The following is a 19,544-nucleotide window of genomic DNA, read 5'->3' on the forward strand; positions in this document are numbered from 1 at the left end:
CAACGAAGCTGTGGAGGGCTCTGGAGCACAAGTCTTATGAGGAGTGGCTGAGGAAATGGAGGTTTAGCCTGGAGAAAAAGAGGATCAGGGGAGATCTTATTGCTTTCTAAAACTTCCTGAAAGATTTTAGCAAGGTTGGTGTTGGCCTCTTCTCCCAAGTAACAAGCAATAGGGCAAGAGGAAATTGCCTCAAGTTGTGCCAGGGGAGGTTTGGATTGAATATCAGGAAAAATTTCTTCACCAAAAGAGTTGCCAAGCATTAGAAAGGGCTTCCCAGGGCAGTGGTGGAGTCACCATCCCTGGAGGGATTTAAAGGCTGTGTAGATGTGGTACTTAGGGACATGGTTTAGTGGTGGACTTGTCAGTGCTAAGTTAATGGTTGGACTTGATTATCTTAGAAGTCTTTTCCAACCTATATGATTCTATGAATGTCTACTTTTTCATGTAAAAATTGTCAAAGTCGGTTGGGGGCCAAGGGGCATGATGGTGGGACAGGAGGAGATGTGATTTTACTAACTGCATATCATGAAATCTTTAACTGAAAATATATGTTTACTAGCCTGTGGCCACACCATCCTGAACATACTCTGTTTCATTTTATCTTGGAAGCTGAGCAGTTTTGGGCCCAGTTAATACTGGATGGGAGACTGCTTGAGAATACTGAGTCCAGGTGTTGTAGGCTTCTAGAAAAGGGCCATGAAGATGATGGATTAGAGTATCTGTCATTTGAGGACAAGTGGAGAGAGCTGGGACTGTACAGCTTTGAGAAGAAAAGGTGGTGGTGGGGAATCTTATCACTGTATAAATTCCTGATAAGGAGGGAGCAAAGAAGAGAGAGAGAAACTCTTTGTAGTGGTGGCCAGTGTGATGGTGATCAAACACTGGAAGATAATAACCAAAGAGCTTGTAGAGTCTCCATCTTTAAAGATACTCAAAGCATTGCTGAACAAGGTTCTAAGCAATCTGTTATACCTTCTTTGAAATGGGGACTTGAACTAGATGATGTTGTGATTTATTAAAAAATATGGATATTGATCTAGTACCGATATCCAACTGTGACGGACAAAAACTCTCTAACAGTTTAAAGTTAGAAAGTGTATGTTTATTCAACGCCGGGCAGCATGCGGGATAGCTCCCAAATACACACTGTGCCTTCCAGGTGATTACAGAGTCTTTTTATCCATACAAGTATTGAATACACAAAATACAAATACATATTCATAATTTTGGTACATCCCATTCCCCGCTTCGTATGCTAATCACTCCAAAAGCTATTAAGCATGCATAGTTTGTCCCTTGAAGTGTGTCAGTGGTCTCTTTCATGGGGAGGGGTCCCAAAATGAGGAAGTAAATGAAGTCTTCCTCGTTCTGATCTTTCTACCTTTTCAATGCAAATATGACAAATGAACTCTTGGTAGAACTCCCATTCCTTGTCTTCAATTGGTTTCAGAAGAGAGGAGGCCCACAATTGTCTTGTGTTCCTAAAAGCTATTTGTCAGTTTCTATATTCTTCATTATAAACCCAGCTAACTAAACATTGTGCTGACAAGCAATCAATTATTACTTGACTACTAACTCCTAACTTCATCAAGGCCTACTAATTTATTTTAATTAACTCTAGTAAGGCTTATTTCTAACTAAAATCTTAGCTCCTCTAAATTCTCTAAATTCCTTAAAATTTACGTTTCACTTGGAGGTCCCTTGCAACCTTAGCTGTTCTGTGAACAGCTTCCATGTTTTACACTTGTGTTTCTTTTGGTTTTGTTTATGATGTGATTTTGTTATGGGAGGATGTGGGTTTTTTCGTTTTGTTCATTTGTTTTGGGGTAGTTTTTGGAATTTGGTTTTTTTTGGGTGAGTGAGGTTGGTTGGATTTTTTAATTTGTTCCAGTTGGAAGGGACCTACAACAATTATCTAGTCCTGGACTGACCAAAAGTTAAAGCATATTGCTAAGGGCATTGTCCACAGACAGGTATGAGACATCAACCAACTCTCTGGGAAAAGCCTGTTGCACTGTTTGACCACATTCTGGATAAAGAAATGCTTTCTAAGGTCAAGTTGCAACCTGCCCTGGCACAACTTTGAACCATTCCCACATGTCCTGTCACTGGATTGTAGAAATGTGCCCCCTGTTGACAGAGCTGCCAAATTATCCTTTGTCTCCTTAAAAAGGAAAAAAGCCCAGAAGTTTCTCTCCTCAATCTGGTAAAAAGACACTTCATAGGACCTTTGGGACTTCACATCAAACCTAGGGTTGCCAATTCAACAGAAGCCAAAAGGTCCTGCCTAGGTAATTCACTAGAAAAAGAAGAGAGCAAAATAAATAATTGCTTTTGTAGGGTGTTTTTACCAGGAGCAAGAACCTCTTACCCCTGACTCAGGTTTTCTCTGTAATAGCTTTGTTATTTTGCCTTTTATTAAAACTTTTCTGTTTCCAACACTACTTCAGAAGCCATCCTGCTAATTTTATGCCATTTGAGGTAGCTGGGCTATCTGGGATAAGTCCTCTGAGAGCTCATAAGACCTGTGTCAAAGAGAAAACATATCACTGGATCCCAGGGAGAAGAGCTCAGCACCTCCCTCTCTACTTCCCCTTCTCAGGAAACTATAGAGAGCAATGAGGTCACCCCTCAGCCTCCTTTTCTCCAAACAAACAAACCCAGTGTTCTCAGCTGCTCCTCATACGACATTCATTCTAACTCCTTCACCAGTTTTGTTGCCCTTTTCTAGACGCATTCAAGGACCTTCACATCCTTATTAAATGGTGGGGCCCAGAACTGCACACAATACTCAAGGTGAGGCTGCTCCAATGCTAAATACAGAGGGATAGTCACCTCTTTTAACTGGTTCGTTATGCTGTGCTTGATGCACCCCAGGATGTGGTTTGCCCTCTTGGCTGCCAGGGCTCACTGCTGCCTCCGATTTAGCCTGCTGTCAACCAGCACCCCCAGATCCCTTTCTGCAGGGCTGCTCTCCAGACAGAGTTTACACACTAGTTGAGCTTTGGCCTTCAATGTCTTTTCCCTTCATATACAAAAAAGGGCTCTGTAATTTTTCTGTGAAGCCTGACCTCAGTTCCAGAGATCATACAATTTTTTTCCCTCTAAGTTTGACAAGGAGTTCCCTGTTCAACTAAGCTGGTCTTCTGTCCCATTTGCTTGACTTGTGACACACTGGAATTGCCTATTCCTGTGCTTTTAAAAGGTGGTTCTTAAAGACCAACCAGTACTCATGGACCCCTAAGCCCTCAAAAGCAGATTCCCAGGGGACACTGCTAAGTAGCTCCCTGAATAGCCTAAAGTTTTCTCTCTTGAAGTCCAGGGTAGCAACTCTTCTTTCCTTTTTTCTCATTACACTGAAAAGTTTAAACTCAACCATTTCATCACTGTGGCCATGACAGTCACCTACCATCATATCTCATGAGTCCTCTGTTTGCAAACAATAAGTATAGGATGACATAATTCCTAGTTGGCTCACTGAGTACCTGTGACAAGAAGTTATCTCCTACAAACTTTAGGAATTTCCTAGAGTTAATTGTCACAGCAATATGATATCCCCAGTTGATGTCAGGGAAGTAGAAAACTCCCATAAGGATAAGGGCTACTGATCCAGAGATTTCTCCTAATTGCCTATAGAATAACTCATCAGTGCTATCATCCTGGGTGGGAGATCAATAGTAGACACCTACTCTGACAGCTGCTGGTTTCCAACCCCCAAAACCTCATGCAGTCTCTCAGCCACATTACTGTTAACTGTAACGACTGTACAGTCACATCTCTCCCGTATATACAGTGCAACTCCTCCACCTTGCCTGCTCTGCCTATCCCTCCTGAATAGCCTGTATCCCATCATTCCAGCACTCCAGCTGTAGGACTTGTTCCACCAAGTCTCAGGAATACCAATGATATTGTCACCCTGGGAACTGACCAACACTTCCAGTTCATCCTATTTGTTTCTCATACTGAATGTGTTGGTGTACAAGCAAATAGATGTGCTTCCAAGCCCTCAGTGCTCCCCAAAACAGCATAAATGTTCCCATTAGCATTGCCACCCTCAGGTGACACCATGACAACCCTTGGTTTAACTTCAGCTCTCCTGTTGGGGTCCCCTTCCTACAGTGATTGTAGTTTAAAGCCCTCTCAATCAGTCCTGTGAGTTTATGAACAAGGAAGTGTTTCCCCTGTCAGGACAAATGGATCATGTCAGGTCCCAGCATACCTTGTGTTTCAGACTTTCCATGGTTATAAAAAGCAATATTCTGGTAGAGGCACCAGTCCTGGAGCCAGATGTCTTGAGTTCACCTGTTTCTTCTAAAGCCTCTCCCTCTTACTGGGAAGACTGAGGAAAATGCTACTTGTGCTTGCTTTTGGAGTATAGGCAGAAATGTAGTATTGCTTATACAGGTTGTGGAACTTCCAGTCCCATGTCTGGATATGCAAACTGCCTGGGAAGTAAAATGATATTTGAATGTGAGGTAGCAATTTTAAAGTTTCACTTATGATTTTAGGAGGTGGAGTAGGATAGGCATATCTATCCTACCACATATGTCATGCCACTTTGTCCTCTCATTCTGTTTTCTTTCTGAAATTTCACCTTCCTAAGAGATAGTTTTCCAAAAACTTAAAACATTTAGAAGGGGGGCAGCAGCACAGAGTGGTGTATCTGTTGATTCCATGTCAAAATAGAATATAAGAAATATTGACCTAACAGTTATAGATTGAACAAGCTTTCAAATTATCTTTAATTTCAGAGATGAGACAATTTTCAGACTAGATGATGACTGGAGTTGTTGGAAGACTTTTTAATTTTAACTGATAGATAAATCCTGTCCTAGTTTAGGGCAAATTTGGTGGAAAACCCTCTGGAAGGAGCCCCCAGAAAACAAACCCCCACGGCCCCTCCCCACCCACCTGGTTTGGGAAAAAAATTTCTCTGAGAGAAGTGGAAAAGAACCTGTTTATTTAACAAACAAAGCACTCCCCAGCACCAAAGAAGATAACAACACCAGATGGCAACAAAACTCTTTCACCACTCTGAAGAGATAAACAAATCCAGAAAGTCTTTCCTGGGAGTGGTCGCCCGGGTCTGGACGCTGGGGATTTTTCTGGGCACTGGGAATGGCTGCTGCAGATCACAAAGCACAGGCTCTGGGTGTTCCTCGGTGTTTCCAGGTCCCAGTCCAGAGCAGGTTGGATGGTATTCAGGAAAAGGAAAGGAAAGGAAACCGTCCAGGGAAAGAATTGGACTGCTTAGCTAAACTAACTAGGAAGCAAAGGCAAAAGCATGCAAGCAAAGCAAGCAAGCCAAGCCAGCACCAGCCTTTTCTAGACAGCAGACCATGGGGGGAGGTGAGCTGGCTGATAACAAGGCAAAACAAACCTTCACTTTCAGAGTCAGTTCTGAAAGCACAGAACATAATATCAAACATAAACAGAACACATGATTGGAGATACAAACAACATAACGTCACCCTAGGACAATCCATATTTTGATAGGCAGAAGAATATAGGCTTAATATGTATTAACATGTTAATGTCTTTTTCCTTATAATTTAATGATGTAGTGTTCCATTTTCTGGATTCTTCACTACTTGAAATGTCAGTGATTCCAAAATCAGCCAGATAAAAGTTTTCTAACACAGTTTTGAGTATTAGAAAGTAAGCATTCTTTATTGCAGCATGCTGGTCTCTTATGGCCTGGGGCCCGGGGTCCGTCGGACCCTGGCTGCCAGCTGCCATAGGATTCCCGGATAGCACTGGGCTGATAAGCACAACCTGTCCAGGTCCCTCAGGCTAGCTGCCAGCCACAGGCAATCTTAGCAAGCAGCTCAGCTCTTAAGTGACATCAGCTCTTTGGTGAATTCAGCTCTTTAGTGATTTCAGCTCATTGCATGCTAAGTGCCTCGCAGATGCAGGGATGAGATAGAGAGAAGGCTGTATGAGGTTCCACAGAGGTGTCTTTATTGGCAGCTTGTGCAAAGGGTTTCAGTCACAGCTCTTCTGCTGAACTGGGCAGAAATGGGGGTTTATATAGGGTACAGAGGTGTTGGAAATTGTCCAATAGCCAGGGTCAGGGCGAATATGACCTATAATCTTGCAGAGAGATAAGGAGGGTCCGAATGCAGAAGAGGGGCTTCTTTGGTCCAGTCATCATGACTAGGCATTTCTTATCTTAGACAAGTGACCGCCAGGGAGGCCTTGCAGGGCCTCTGGCTGCTACACTGGTCACTCAGAGGATCCTTCCTCTAATTGAGTACCCTGAGGGTCAAGTGAACAGTTTTTATCCTACACACTGATTACATATTCATTAGCTATCCCTGCTTACTTGATGCATATTTATTAGATATTCATTAGCTATCTCCACTTCCTTGGCTTTATTTTGCATAGTCACACCCCTTATCAGAAGTCCTTATATGCTTCCTCAGTAGTCTTCAACATCCGGTGTCCTTTTTTAGGTGGCTGTTCCTTGAGCCCTGCTTTAGATTAAGCACAATATAATTGTTTTGCATAACTTCTACTGTGTCAACCTTGCAGAGCTGAGCTGGCATCTTGCTTGCATTTTGCATGACTTTTGTTTGCCTAAGTTACATCTTTTATCTATTTCTCCAAGGCTGTCCTGTTCTGTTCTATAGTTCTTATCAGAGTAAAATGTTCTTCTGTTCTAATGTCCTTATCATCAGCTGTTGGAATAACTCTTAATTCAACAATTAAGTATTAAAAGACTGATACTACTTATTATAATGAGATACTTTTAAAATTATCCAAGTAGCTAGGATCTGGGCAGCCTAATAAACTATGCTAAACATTTTACAATTACTAATGTAACTGTAGTGTAGTATTGAGACTCATATTTATTTGTCCATACCAAGCCAAGTTTAACCATTCATTTTTATAAATTCATGCTTATTTATACCTTTCTCTATGTATTTTCTGTAAGTAGAATTTTGTTGCTGTCAGATGCTGACAATTTTTATAAATCTTATTTTCCTGTCACCTTGATTCTTTTTGCGGTCTTTTCCATCTCGTGCTTTGTATTTTACGTTCAATAACTTTGATGACTTGCAAATTCATTCTCAAGTATATTTGATTATATGTAGTATCTTTCTGTTTGTAATATTTGGTTTGTTCAGGCATTTGGACTGCTTCAGTGGTGACAATAGATAATGACCATCTGAGTTGAGTGTGTGGGGGAGAAGAGGGCTAAAAAAATTGTATAAAGCTGCTTGTCATAGTTTGACACTGGCACAATGCCAGTGCCCCCATGAAAATGCAATCTCTCAATTGAATGCTGTGAAATGCAATCGAGAACAGACCAAAACAGGCCCAAGCTTAATAACAGGAAAAAAACTTTATTAAGCTACTACTATAGAAGAAAAAAAAGAAAGGAAAAAAAGCACACAAAGATCAAAATTAAAACCTTGCAAAGCATTCCTCCTCCCACCACCCAACTCCAACAAACCACAGTGAGACACAACCTGGACCCCAATCAGGTTTCCACCCTCCAGACAATCGATACTCAGTCCATTGAGGGAACAGGAGTCTCTCCTGTGCCACAGACCCCCCAAGAAACACAGCTCCACATCCTGTGTTTCCATGTCACACATGGCACCGCCCAGAGAAAAAGTTTGCCATGGTGACCATTCTCTTTTCCATGCAGAGTGCTCTCACCACCAATGCATGGATGGACAGACTGCTTTTAGGATTTTTCCTTTCATGGATGCCCTGCCAAGAGGGGGATAAAAAAAAAAAAAAAACACAGTTCAGTTTTTCATTTTTTGGGACCACAGTCCCCCCCATTTTCCCCTGGGGCCGAGGGTCCAAGAACAGAGATCTTCTTCTCTTCTCCTTCTTTGAGGACAGGGGGCACCACCACAAACCCCCTAACTTTTCTCTTTTTGCTCCACTTCTGACTTTTTCCCAGCTGAAGCAGGTCTCTTGGCTCACTGGCATCCTCCTAAAATACAGTCTCTCTTGGAGGAGAAAAATTGGTTCAGTTTGTGGCCAGCAAGGAAAATCTCCAGCCAAAAAGCCACTCCTCATCTCCTCTCACCTAGAATTTCTCCTTATAACTTCCCAGGGTCCAAGTTGTCTCTCTTCCTCTCTTTCAAACCGAGGAGGGGGAAAAATTTCACAAAGCTTTCATTTCTCAGGAAGGGTTAAAGGTCCCGACTCCCTGGCTGGCTCTCTGCCCAGATTCTCCGACTCCCACAGGCAGCTGGGCACCTTGCGGCCCCCTACGCTCTTCTCCTTCCCTGTGGTGAACTGCTGATAATAACTGCTGCTGCTGTCTCTTTCTCGAGAGAGAGAGACTCGGGGGGGGGGGGGGGAATGGAGACATCCCAGTTATCTCCACCCTTCCATCTGCAGGGGGTTTCAGTCTCCTCCACCCTTGGGCCTACCTCAGTCAGGCCATGGGCCTTCCCCTCCCCCACCCAGCTACAGCCGGGTAGGGGAGAGGCTGCACTGCACGCTGACCGGAACCAAAGAGAGCGAGTTTCCCTGCGAATTCTGCTTTTAACCGCTTTGTGTTCTCAGAGGCGTGTCCACCTTCAATTGATCAATATCCAAATTGGTCTCTTCCTTCCGGAAAAATTCTTTTTCCGTGTCACACCATGACACTGCTTTATTATTGATTGGCCTCGTATTGGAAATAGCTGTTGAACATGCAAAATACAGTGAGTGATTATTTTATGCAGTGTAGTAAAGCTTAAATTGTCATGGTGAAAATGGCATATGCATATAGCATATCAATAAAAATTTTAATTTATTTGGGGTTTAGTAATATTGAGAAATTCAAGTCATTACACACTTGAAAAAATAACTAATCTTCCTGTGAACATTTTTAGCTTAATGTGTATACACTAGTTCATAGCTTTAGAAGAATGACATCTAGAAAAAGCAAATAGATTTTTCTATTGTTTTAGTTACATGTATTTTATGATTGTTTTTATAATCAGTTTTATAGTAGCCTATATTTTTTCTTTCAATAAAATTTTATCCAATTGTAATAGGCCAAAGATATATCATGTGTGCCTTTTTGATTACATTTGCACACACAGCTAACAGTCTATATGAAATGAGAAAACACATAATGTATGTTTTTGTTCTATTCTGAATTACCTTCTTATCTTCAGGTTTATATTTCATAGATGAATGCTTCATCTGTGTTGATGTTAACTTCTCTTTATTGAAATGTAGCTTTCAATGACTGCAAAAATAAGAGCAATTCAAAGATATATTGAATTTTAGATTGTGTCTGTCACTACTTCTTTCCTGATCCTTCAAAATAGAATTTAAACCTGACTTTGGTAATTAAAATGTAAGCTTACCCATAGAAACATGTTACTGACTGGGTATTTAATTTAACACTATGGTTCCGTGATTTGAAGTACAATCTGCATAGTCTGTGTTACAAAACTTTTTTTATTTCCTATTCCCGTCTTCCTAGATGAAACTTGATTTCCACAGTTTGAAATATCTTCCATTCCCCTTCCTTAGTTACTCTAGGACTTTGAAAATTATTACCAATAAAATAGCAATTTTCAGCCTGTTTGGAGAGCTGAGAAATGCACGTGTTACTTGAATATGGAAAAGGGAGTGTACACATTTGGCATTGTGGTGGGATGACCTTGTCTGGTTGCCATCTGCCCACCAAGACCCCTTTCTCAGCCTCCAGCCCCCTCAGTGGGACTGGGAGAAAAATAAGGTGACAAACTTGTGGGTCAAAAAAAAGGCAGTTTAACAAAGAAAAGTAAAGGCTGCACAGGGAAGCAAAGGAAAAACATGATTTTTTTTCCTCTTCTTCCCATGAGCAAGTGATGTTCAGATACTTGCTGGGAAGTAGGGTCTCAGTATGTGTGAAAAATGCATATTATATGATTGTCTCTTTGCAAATATTAAAATGAATACTATATGTGTTATGTTGGAAAGTTATGCTGTATTAATCACTTTTAAGTAGTGCTGTATTCTCTTTTAAGTAGTGTGATAAATATAGTTTTTAGGCTATAGCATAATATTAAAATAGAAGCTATGTGATGTAAGATACTTTTTCTAACTAGTGCAAGGAATGGAAAAGATAATCAAGAAATTCTTTACATTATCCTTTCTGTATAGAGATAACAGTAACAAGACACCAAGATTCCAATAAAAGAATTATTGCCTCCTTATCAGGAACACTCAGACTTTGAGGAGCCAAGAAAATTGATTTACAGGATGAAGGGGAGAAGCTAAAATTAAGCAGAAACACCCTCAGTGGAAAGGAAAGTTTGAATCATGTATGAGATATATGAATATGCAATAAACTATTGCTTTTAAGTGGTTATCCTTTGTTACCAAGGTGTGCTTTGTGGCAGAGTGCAAGGCACCTGGAACATCTGTAATTCTTTGCTTTTTATTGTCTCTTATTATCCTAATTTTCATTACTATTTTCATTACTATTAAACTTCTAAAATTTTAACACAAATGAATGGCATTTTTCACAGTATGCATAATGGTTGCTTTGGAAGACAAATGTCTTAATAATTAATCCCCCCACCCCCACCCCTCCTTCTCCTAGCTTTTATTGCTGAGCACATCATACAGTATGGGATATCCCTTTGGTCAGGTTGGGTCAGCTTTCCTGGCTATGTCCCCTCCCAAGCTCTTGCCAACCCCAGCCTACTGGCTTTTGAGGAATGGGGTTGGAGAGACAGCCTTGATGTTTTGGGAGCACTGCTCAGCAGTAGCCAATACTGGTTGTTTGTCAACATCTTTCCAGCTAAAAATACAGAGCACAGCACTGTGAGGACTGCTGTGGGGAAAGTTAACTCCATCCCAGACATACTCAATACATGCATTTTCAACAACTGATTGAAAATATTCTGTGAAGTTTAGAATAAATTAATACAGTTCTGTGAATTTTCTTGACTTCAATGTATTTATTAGTAGATTGTCACTGCTGAAAATGAGATTATGATGTTTAACATTTGATTTTTATTATAAATCTGTGAGGAAATGTAGTGTGATTTTATGTCTCATACAGAGGAAAAACTAATTGATTTAACATTTTAAATATTTTTCTTATTTGAACAGTATTGCAGAGATCATTGAACATTATAGAAAAGAACAGATTGTTGAAGGATATTACCTTAAAGATCCTGTTCCAATGCAGGTAAAACTTCATCTCTGAGCGCTTGTTATTGAAGGTATTGACTTAGTCCTCAAATATTTATAATATAGGAACTGAATTACTGCGGAGGTATCCATTGTAGTTAAACAGCATCATCCCCTCCTGAGTTTTTGAGTTTGTGTGTTTCTTTCATTTTATTTTCATATGCATTAGTTTTATCTATTGGCTTGTAGTAAACAGAAGTTATAAGCTTTGTCTGTGCTCTGGGGTGTAAATGTTCCATCTTGTTCCCCTAACTCTGGTCCCTGAACTAGTCTGTTCTCTATTCTTCTGTGTCTAGTATCTTTCTTCCCTCAGAGAAAATGTATATGAACAGAAAAGCTTCAAAGGTGATTAAGGGGCCAGGATTACAGGGTGTGTTCAAGAACATGATTGCCCTGTAGCATAAATTCATCCTAAGAGACCACTGATAATAAACTATATTGTGTAGTTTTTCATAGAGTTATAACTAGTTCAAAAGTATATTTTTATCCTTTCTCCCTATATATTCTTCAACTTTCCTGCTTTGTTGGTTAGAAATTTGGTTTTAATTTCTAACCTAAATAGTTACCCCTTTGTTAGATCTATTATATTAATTCAAGGGCATTTTTTTTGTATTATACTTTAGTCAGCTCACTAAGATAAGGATACCAAAATCTGGTTTTGTCTCTTTATAAGATTCTTGTAGTTGCCCTACTACCACCATATTCCAGTTTGAGTTTGTGTTTTTTGAATGTAATGAACCAGAACAGCTCATAATATGATGTCATTAGTAATTACTTTTTTCTGTGAGTGTTTACCAGATTACAGAAGGTTATCTGTGTTGTATCCTAGAACGTTATGTGTCATTACCGTACCCACATTGTATTATATTGTTTGCTATTGGAAAGTATCAACAAGAGCAAATTTTATCTTGTATTATTAGACTTATACCTTATTATTCTGCTTGTTTGGTTTTTTTTGCTGACTTGTCATCAATGCTTCCCAGTTTTCTGCTTCTATTAACTCATGCTCTTCAATATGTTTGAGACAAATGTGAGGAAACTGGAATTCAGAGACTGATCCTTGAAAAGCTTCGCCCAATAACTTTCCTTGTTCTCTATCATTCTTTTTGGATTATGACGATCATCTTCCTTTTGGCACTTTGTCTATACAATTATGGTTCCTGTATAAATAACTTTCTCTGTGTTGACTAATTTTCCATGTGATACTGCATCAAATTATTTGACGTTATTAAGATATATTTGTGACTTTCCTTTGTTAAAAAAAAGATATTGGTGGTGTAATTACCACATACTGTCATCCTCTGTTTGTGAAGAAAAAAAAATAAGTCTTGCATGCTGTTGCTTCAATCTAATAGACTTCCTGTTTCTAATTTTGAAATTCACTTTAAAACATTTTTCACTAGATGTGTTGTTTAGTATGTCATTTTTTTCATAGATATGTTATAGAGATTATACTGAGTTAGTATAAACTTGGATATTGCTTCTATTGTCAGCCCTGTAATTCCTAATACTGAAATGTTTTTCATCTTGCCTTTGTCATGTTGTTTAAAACCATGATTGTTATGGAAAAGAGGAGACAAAAGTAAAGTATTTAATATGGAGCTAGTGCATATCACTTCATCTTGATACTGTTCTTTGCTTGATAGTCTTGCTTTTCATGTTTTCTTATTGCTAAAGAACTTTTGCTGATTAGCTGACTTGGTAAGGTCAAATTTGGCTTGGCTTTTGGCTGGGTAACTACATTTCCAGATCTTCATTTTATATGTGAATTTATCCTTTTTCAGTGTCCTGTTTCTAGTTTCTCCTATTGCTTTTTGTTAGAATGATAGTAATTGAGGATATGAGTGCTAATAAGATTAGTGAGGAACTGTGCATTAGCTGTGTGTTAATAATTCAGTTTTTATTGTGATCTATACCATTTTTGTTGGTTCAGAGTTTATCCTTAATTACTCAGTCCCAAAACCGTGGTAGAAGACAGTTAGAAGCTAAAGAACCTTTAAAGACTTGTGTAAATTTTGCATAAATTGTTGAAAGCTATTTAGTATTAAAAAACATAAATACAGATGATACTTTTTGAAAATTGGTCTGTATTTAAATCTTTTTTTTCTTCTCATATTATAATTGTGGCCTAATCATTCCACAAGAAATAGTTATATTACATTTTTGCCAAATGTATTGTATTAAATTATATTGGTTTGTTAAGATACACGAGACAATAAGGAATTGGTAGCATTCAATAAAAGTTTGGTTACAGCTGCATAGTATGCAATTGTTTCACAGCGATTTCTGAGCTTAAAAAAATGATTTCTTCCTTGTTTACCAGCATCAAGAACAAGTGTTTAATGATACAGTCAATGGAAAAGAAATCTACAATACAATTCGTCACAAAACAAAGGATACTTTTTATAAAAATATTGTCAAAAAAGGATATCTTCTTAAAAAAAGTGAGTTCTCTTTGATTTTATAAAATGCTTTTTTTCCTAAAAAATGCAGATATGTATGCAAATTTTGTGTAGCAGTGGTACTAGCAGACGCAAAATTGAAGTGAGAAAAAGGTTGTTTATGATGGGCTGTGATGAATCTATGATAATCAAGTTGAAAATTAAGATTGAATGTTTTTCCAAAATGTACTGTGGTTAATGTATGAATTAGTTCAGAGCCTTATCAGTTTTATTCGGTGAACATTAAACAATGAGTGATTTTTTTTGTTTTTAGTCAATGGCTAAATCCACATTTTACTGGTACATCGGTCTTCCAACAAACTTCAACATATAAATCTCCGGGTATTAATTTTTTTTTAATGGTTAAATTCTTTTATATATGTATGTTTGGAGCGTGGTTCTGATCCAGATTTGCATATACTGTATTCCCATTTCTGGTTTTTAGTAATTTTGATTTAAGATATTGTGCTGCAATTTGTTATGCTGATCAGTTGGTAAGAGTTTAGGAATAAATTTCTCATGTAAAGAGAGCTCTGTTTCTTACTTAAAATAGTCATAATAAATGAGATTGCTTACAGCATCATACATTATTTGCAAAATATAGATGTAGTCTTCTCACTGATATGAACAGAGCTCACACACACTTGTTTAATCCTGTTGAGATTAATAAAAATGTTTAATGAATATGGCAGTTTCAGTTCGAAACCAGGCAAAAAGACCAATTTCATGTATTGGTTTTGGTTCGCCAATTTAGATTTCCTGGCTAATGCACCAAATAATGTTGTGGGTTTAGTGCTGGCCCAATGCCAGTGCACCCAATAAAATGATTTACTCATTTTCTGCTATGAAATAAGGATTTAGGAGGAGGAACAAAGCAGGGTCAAACTTTAAAAGGTATAAAGAAAACTTTATTAACATAACTAAAATTAAAAAAACAATAAGAAATCAGAATAAACCTTTAAAACACTTTTTCTCCCCCCCAACTTCTCTTTCCTTTCCCCATACAACATAAAGAAACAAAACCTGGTATTTTCAGTCAGTTTACCACCTCTAAAATAGTCTTTCTTTGGTTCACTTAGGGAGAGGAGTCTCTCTTGCCATGCCATGGAGACTTCTCCACAAGAAAGAGTTCTCTCATGGTTTTTAATTTCCACAAATAGCAGCTGCCCGGGAATCTGCATTTGTGAAGTCCCTCCCATCTCTTGACGCCACCCACAGCTGTGTTCCTGGGCCATGTCAACTTACTGGGGTGCCATTTTTAAGGATGAGCTGTTCTAGCATAAAAGCAAAACTTCTCTTCATCCATCTCTGGGAACAGAGGTCTTCTTCTATTCCTGGGGCAAGGTTTCTCATCTCTCATTTCTCTCTGTTCAAACTTCTCATTTGATCACAGCTACTGCAACATCTGCTTATTTCAACACTGGTGCCTCTGTTCATGACTGTGGTTAGAATGCTACATCCCCCCAATGCATTTAATGAGTTACAGGGTAAGAGTCTGATGCATTAATTCTATTCTTCTCCATAGCCTTACAAGAGGATTTCAGCCCAAAACTAAGGCATATCCTCATTCTCCTCCCATCTGAAATTTGACTTCTTCTTTACTGACCTCAGTGTCTCATGTTGTCTTCTACGTGTCTTCACTCTTTTCTTCCACTTGAGAGAGGATCGATGTTTTGCAAGTTTCATCTGTGCAGTGAAAGAGTTAATATTTCGCCCAGGCCTGCCGGTGGTCATGTGATCTCTGCTGGGCTGTGGCTGAAGTACTTATGGTGATTTATTTCAGGTCGCTCGGAAGGAGGGGGAAATGGCTGGGATCTCAGCAGACAGGCTAGGGTTCAGCTGCAGCACGCCGCGGCCGATGGCCTTCCCTTCCCTACCCTACCCGGCAGCCACTGGGGCTGGGCCTGGCTTCGGTCGAGGCCCCGCGGCCTCCCCTCCCCCGCCTGGCCACCGGACCAGGAGGGGAAGAAGAACTTCTCCCTTCAAAGGCTGGAAGCAAGAGAGCTTTCCCCGGGCTTGTTAATTTTAAAATGTGAATCTCACAGAAGCGGATCTAGCTTTCTTAATGGTTTATCAGGTTGTCAGTTCTCAGAGCTAGCCAGCTATTGGTTTTGCTAGGCACAGAGGAAGCAGTTAACAGCTCCTCTCAGAAAAAATCACTTCGGTGGGTGGGTCCAATGCAAAACCGGCACAGTGAACCATCAAAAATTGTACTTTAATCTGTGAAGAGGGTCTAGTTTTTTAGCTACATGCTAAAAAAAGTTATGTATACTGATATTATTGCTTAAACATAATTAACTGTATGTTGTTCTTCTGTTTGTATTTTGGCAAAAACTTGACTGCTCTCTTTTGTTTCTTCATTTACAGAATTTACATTTTCTTTAAAACAATATTGTACTTTCCTTACAGGTAAAGGGAAGAGATGGAAAAACTTGTACTTTATATTGGAGGGAAATGATGCCCAGCTTATTTATTTTGAAAGTGAAAAACGAGCCACAAAACCTAAAGGATTAATAGACCTTAGTGTGTGTTCGGTCTATGGAGTGCATGACAGTTTATTTGGCAGGTAGGGCACTGGTTTTTAATTCTTGTACATACAGCAGGACAGCTAAGTATTAGTTTGAGGCATATACAAGATGCAAACATTTCATCACTAATGAACAAGTTGGCCTGGCACAATAAACTTGGGTTTTGACACCTGAGCCCTGGTTACTGTCCATGTGTGGAGTTTTTTTGGTTGGGTGTTGTTTTAGGTTTTTTTAAGCTTTTGCTCATTGTGTGAAATGCAAGTATTGTGATTCTTGTTTCATACTGCATTTTATTCCATAGTTGGTGTAGATTGCAAGAGCATATGTAAACAAATTTAACTGATTAATGGAAACTTAAGCCATGGTAACTTGATTACTAGTAACTGTTCATAAACAGCTTCTAGTAAGAAATTTTGGAATGTAAGGTTTTCTCATGTAATATGATGTGATAATGATTTGGCCTTTTGCACTGTCATTTTTCAATATTGTGTATGAATTGTTCTACATGTATTAAAAAGATTGTGAAGCAGCTGTATTGAGTGTTTTAATCTGATTGAACCAAGAATTGATGAGATCAAGAATTTTTTCAGTTCCAAAAGATCTACATTCTTTTGTTGATAGGTATTAGAAAGCTAAATTAGATAATGTGTCAATGTTTTTCTATTTAGGAATCAATAAGAATCAGATTAAACCAACCAATGTTAGAGGAACAAGTTAGTTCATATAAACAAACATTTTTAAAATTATTTTTTCAAGAGAGCATTTTCACCGTTTCATTTACTGTACAAAATATATCAACTGCAAGTGATTTGATTATTGGCAAAGACATTGAAAATCAAACCAATTCCTGATATCATTGGTAACTAAGATGAAAGAGATCACACTTTTTTCATTGTTAATTATAAAAAATATGCAGTCCTGTGTGATATAGAAGAAAAAGATGCATTTACTCCTGCAAATGTTGTTATTTTTTCACAACAGATGGGAAAACGCATTAAACAGCATCTCTGCTTATTCCATGCATCTTAATATTTATTAAGAGTATTTCATCGACTTAAAGTCTTTTCACATAGATAATGTGAAGATAGATGTTTAAAATTAGTGGCATTTCTTAAGCTGCAAAGATCTGGTGTTCTTGTAGCATCCGATTTTTATATATTTTGCAATAATTTTGAAAGATCTGCAGAACTATTGCAATGTGGAGCCATAGATATGAGGGTACCATTTTAAAAAAATACTGAAATATTCCTCATGAAAGTTGGCAATTATACACAAAACTTTGGGGGAGACTGTAAGCAATGAGTGTTTTGGTTAATGGTGACTGTTAAGCAGCTTCTAAGAAATGCTGTACTGCAAGTTAAAATATATTCGGATAATAAGTAACACTGAAACTGTGGGTAAAAGGAGATGTATGGTTGTACCTGCTTGGGAAAGCTGTTGATGAAGAACTGTAGTTGAGACAAAATTCCTCTTATTTTTACCACCTACTTAAAATATCTTTCCCCTTTTCTCAGTAGTACAGTGAGAGCTGTAGCTTTGGATGTCTTAAGTAGCTCCTGACCCAGCTACTTTTTGCCCCCCTCCTCAGTCCTCCTGTGTGCATGGCCAGAAAATGCCATGCCAGTATTTACCTAAACAATGGATGGGGGGAAGATTGAAATATCATATGCAAGTGAAGTAAGATCCTTCATGTAACTCTGTTTAGGAGAGCCAAATTACCTTGAAGGTAATGTGGAACTCAGTGTACTTGTAGTGTGCAACTTTTAATGTAACAGTACAAAATATTTTTTATATTTCTTGACAAATGAGTGTACATACATAAAATGGAGAAAATGTTATACTCACATTTAAAGCTTTAAAAGTTTCTATGACACATATTTGATCATGATCCAGTACACATTGTATTGGTTGTGAGAGCTGTGGAACACATTCAGATAAAGAATTCCTTATGTTAATATAGTTTCCTGAACTCCTAAAACAACAAATCCATAAGGCATGATTAAGTGCTTGGGATGTAATGCTGAACCTGTGCATAATTTAAAATGTTTGTAGTGAATAGTCCTCATAAAAGACTTGATAATGCTATCAGATGCATTTTGCCTCAAGTGTAAGTCAGTGTACATGTATATGCAATACAAATTGTTCCAAGTTCCTTAAATATTCTGAAACAAACTAGTTGAACTACAGTGCAGTTTTCTTGAAGTTGCATTGTTAATTCCAACCAAAATGCACTTTTGAAGCATGTAGAGACATTTCTTGTTTTTTTCCTGACATTTTTGTTTTGTTTGATTTTAAGGCCAAACTGTTTTCAGGTAGTAGTTCAGCACTTCAGTGAAGAACATTACATCTTTTACTTTGCAGGAGAAACTCAAGAACAAGTGCAGGTGAGAGCTTCTGTTGATAAATATAATTTTAAAATAAATTTTTTGTTTTGTAGTGTTTAATGATATTATCCTTCTCTAATAGAAAGCAAGTGTACAATGTACGGTGGCTATGTCTACATTAACAAATATTTCCATGCAATAATAGCAGATCTGTAAGGGATATAGTTGGTGATGATAATCCAGCACTTACATTACCTATGCTTTAGGGATTCTACTTTGGAGAAGTTCTAGTCTGGTCCCATGGACTGAAGTTCCATTAGTTTCAATTAGATATTTCTGGAGAATATATTTTGGAGTAGTTCAGTGGAAAAAAAAAAAATGTTCACTTTCCAGCACTCTTCCAACTAATGAACCAGAGAATGGTAAGTGGCAGTTTTGCTTCAAGAGCACATTCCTGATAAGAACTAAAATGCAAAGGAGGTATGCCCACCAATCAAAACCTATCAAACCATTTACAGTTATTTGTCCTGTCTTAGGCCCTGATCTTGCACAAAATAAAGGGTTTTTTTGTGTTTTACATTGGTATAATTTAGTTATTAGCTCTCTTAACAGTTAACGTTTGCTGATTAAGAAATGTAGGAATGGAGTTTAATTCTGTAAAAGTCACTCACTAATAGGAGAGCATATGGAAGATGTGAAAATGTTCTTATTCATCAAGTTGTTTTGGTATTCCAGAGCTCTGAAACAGACATTTTGTGTCAGAAGTCAAGCTATGCATTTGATTTTATTTAATAATGTGTAGTAGGCAGAATATCCTGCCAGGACATGCAGAATATCCTGTCCTGTTTTCTGAACATTAGGTATAATCTGCTTTTGGTTTAGATTTGCTTAACACTTAAGATGTTCACTGTATTTATACAGAATACTGGGATTTCTTTTATAAAATTATTCTGGTTTGGGTAAGTCAGATGTTTTACTGATGCTTATGTTCTCAGAAGTTACAGCTGTCTGCACTTTTTAGCATTTCACAGAAGAATAGTTTTGTTGTCAAAATAAGGAAAATTGTATGGTTTTCATATAATGTGGTAAATATCAAAGCA

General features: G+C 38.1%; 1 protein-coding gene across 2 annotated transcripts in view; it reads left to right on the plus strand.

Moving 5' to 3' along the window:
• The window catches only part of LOC146763111 (ras GTPase-activating protein 1-like), a 206,642-nt gene that overhangs the window by 89,419 nt on the left and 97,679 nt on the right, over nt 1–19,544 (plus strand). For both annotated transcript variants that reach the window (XM_085571163.1, XM_085571164.1), the window contains exons 9-12: nt 11,071–11,149; nt 13,475–13,595; nt 16,002–16,158; nt 18,417–18,504. In XM_085571163.1, the coding sequence (XP_085427289.1) occupies nt 11,071–11,149; nt 13,475–13,595; nt 16,002–16,158; nt 18,417–18,504 (445 nt within the window). The remainder of the gene's footprint in view (nt 1–11,070; nt 11,150–13,474; nt 13,596–16,001; nt 16,159–18,416; nt 18,505–19,544) is intronic.

Source organism: Lonchura striata, chromosome W (genome assembly GCF_050655825.1).
Source record: "Lonchura striata isolate lonStrDom1 chromosome W, ASM5065582v1, whole genome shotgun sequence".
NCBI lineage: Eukaryota > Metazoa > Chordata > Aves > Passeriformes > Estrildidae > Lonchura > Lonchura striata.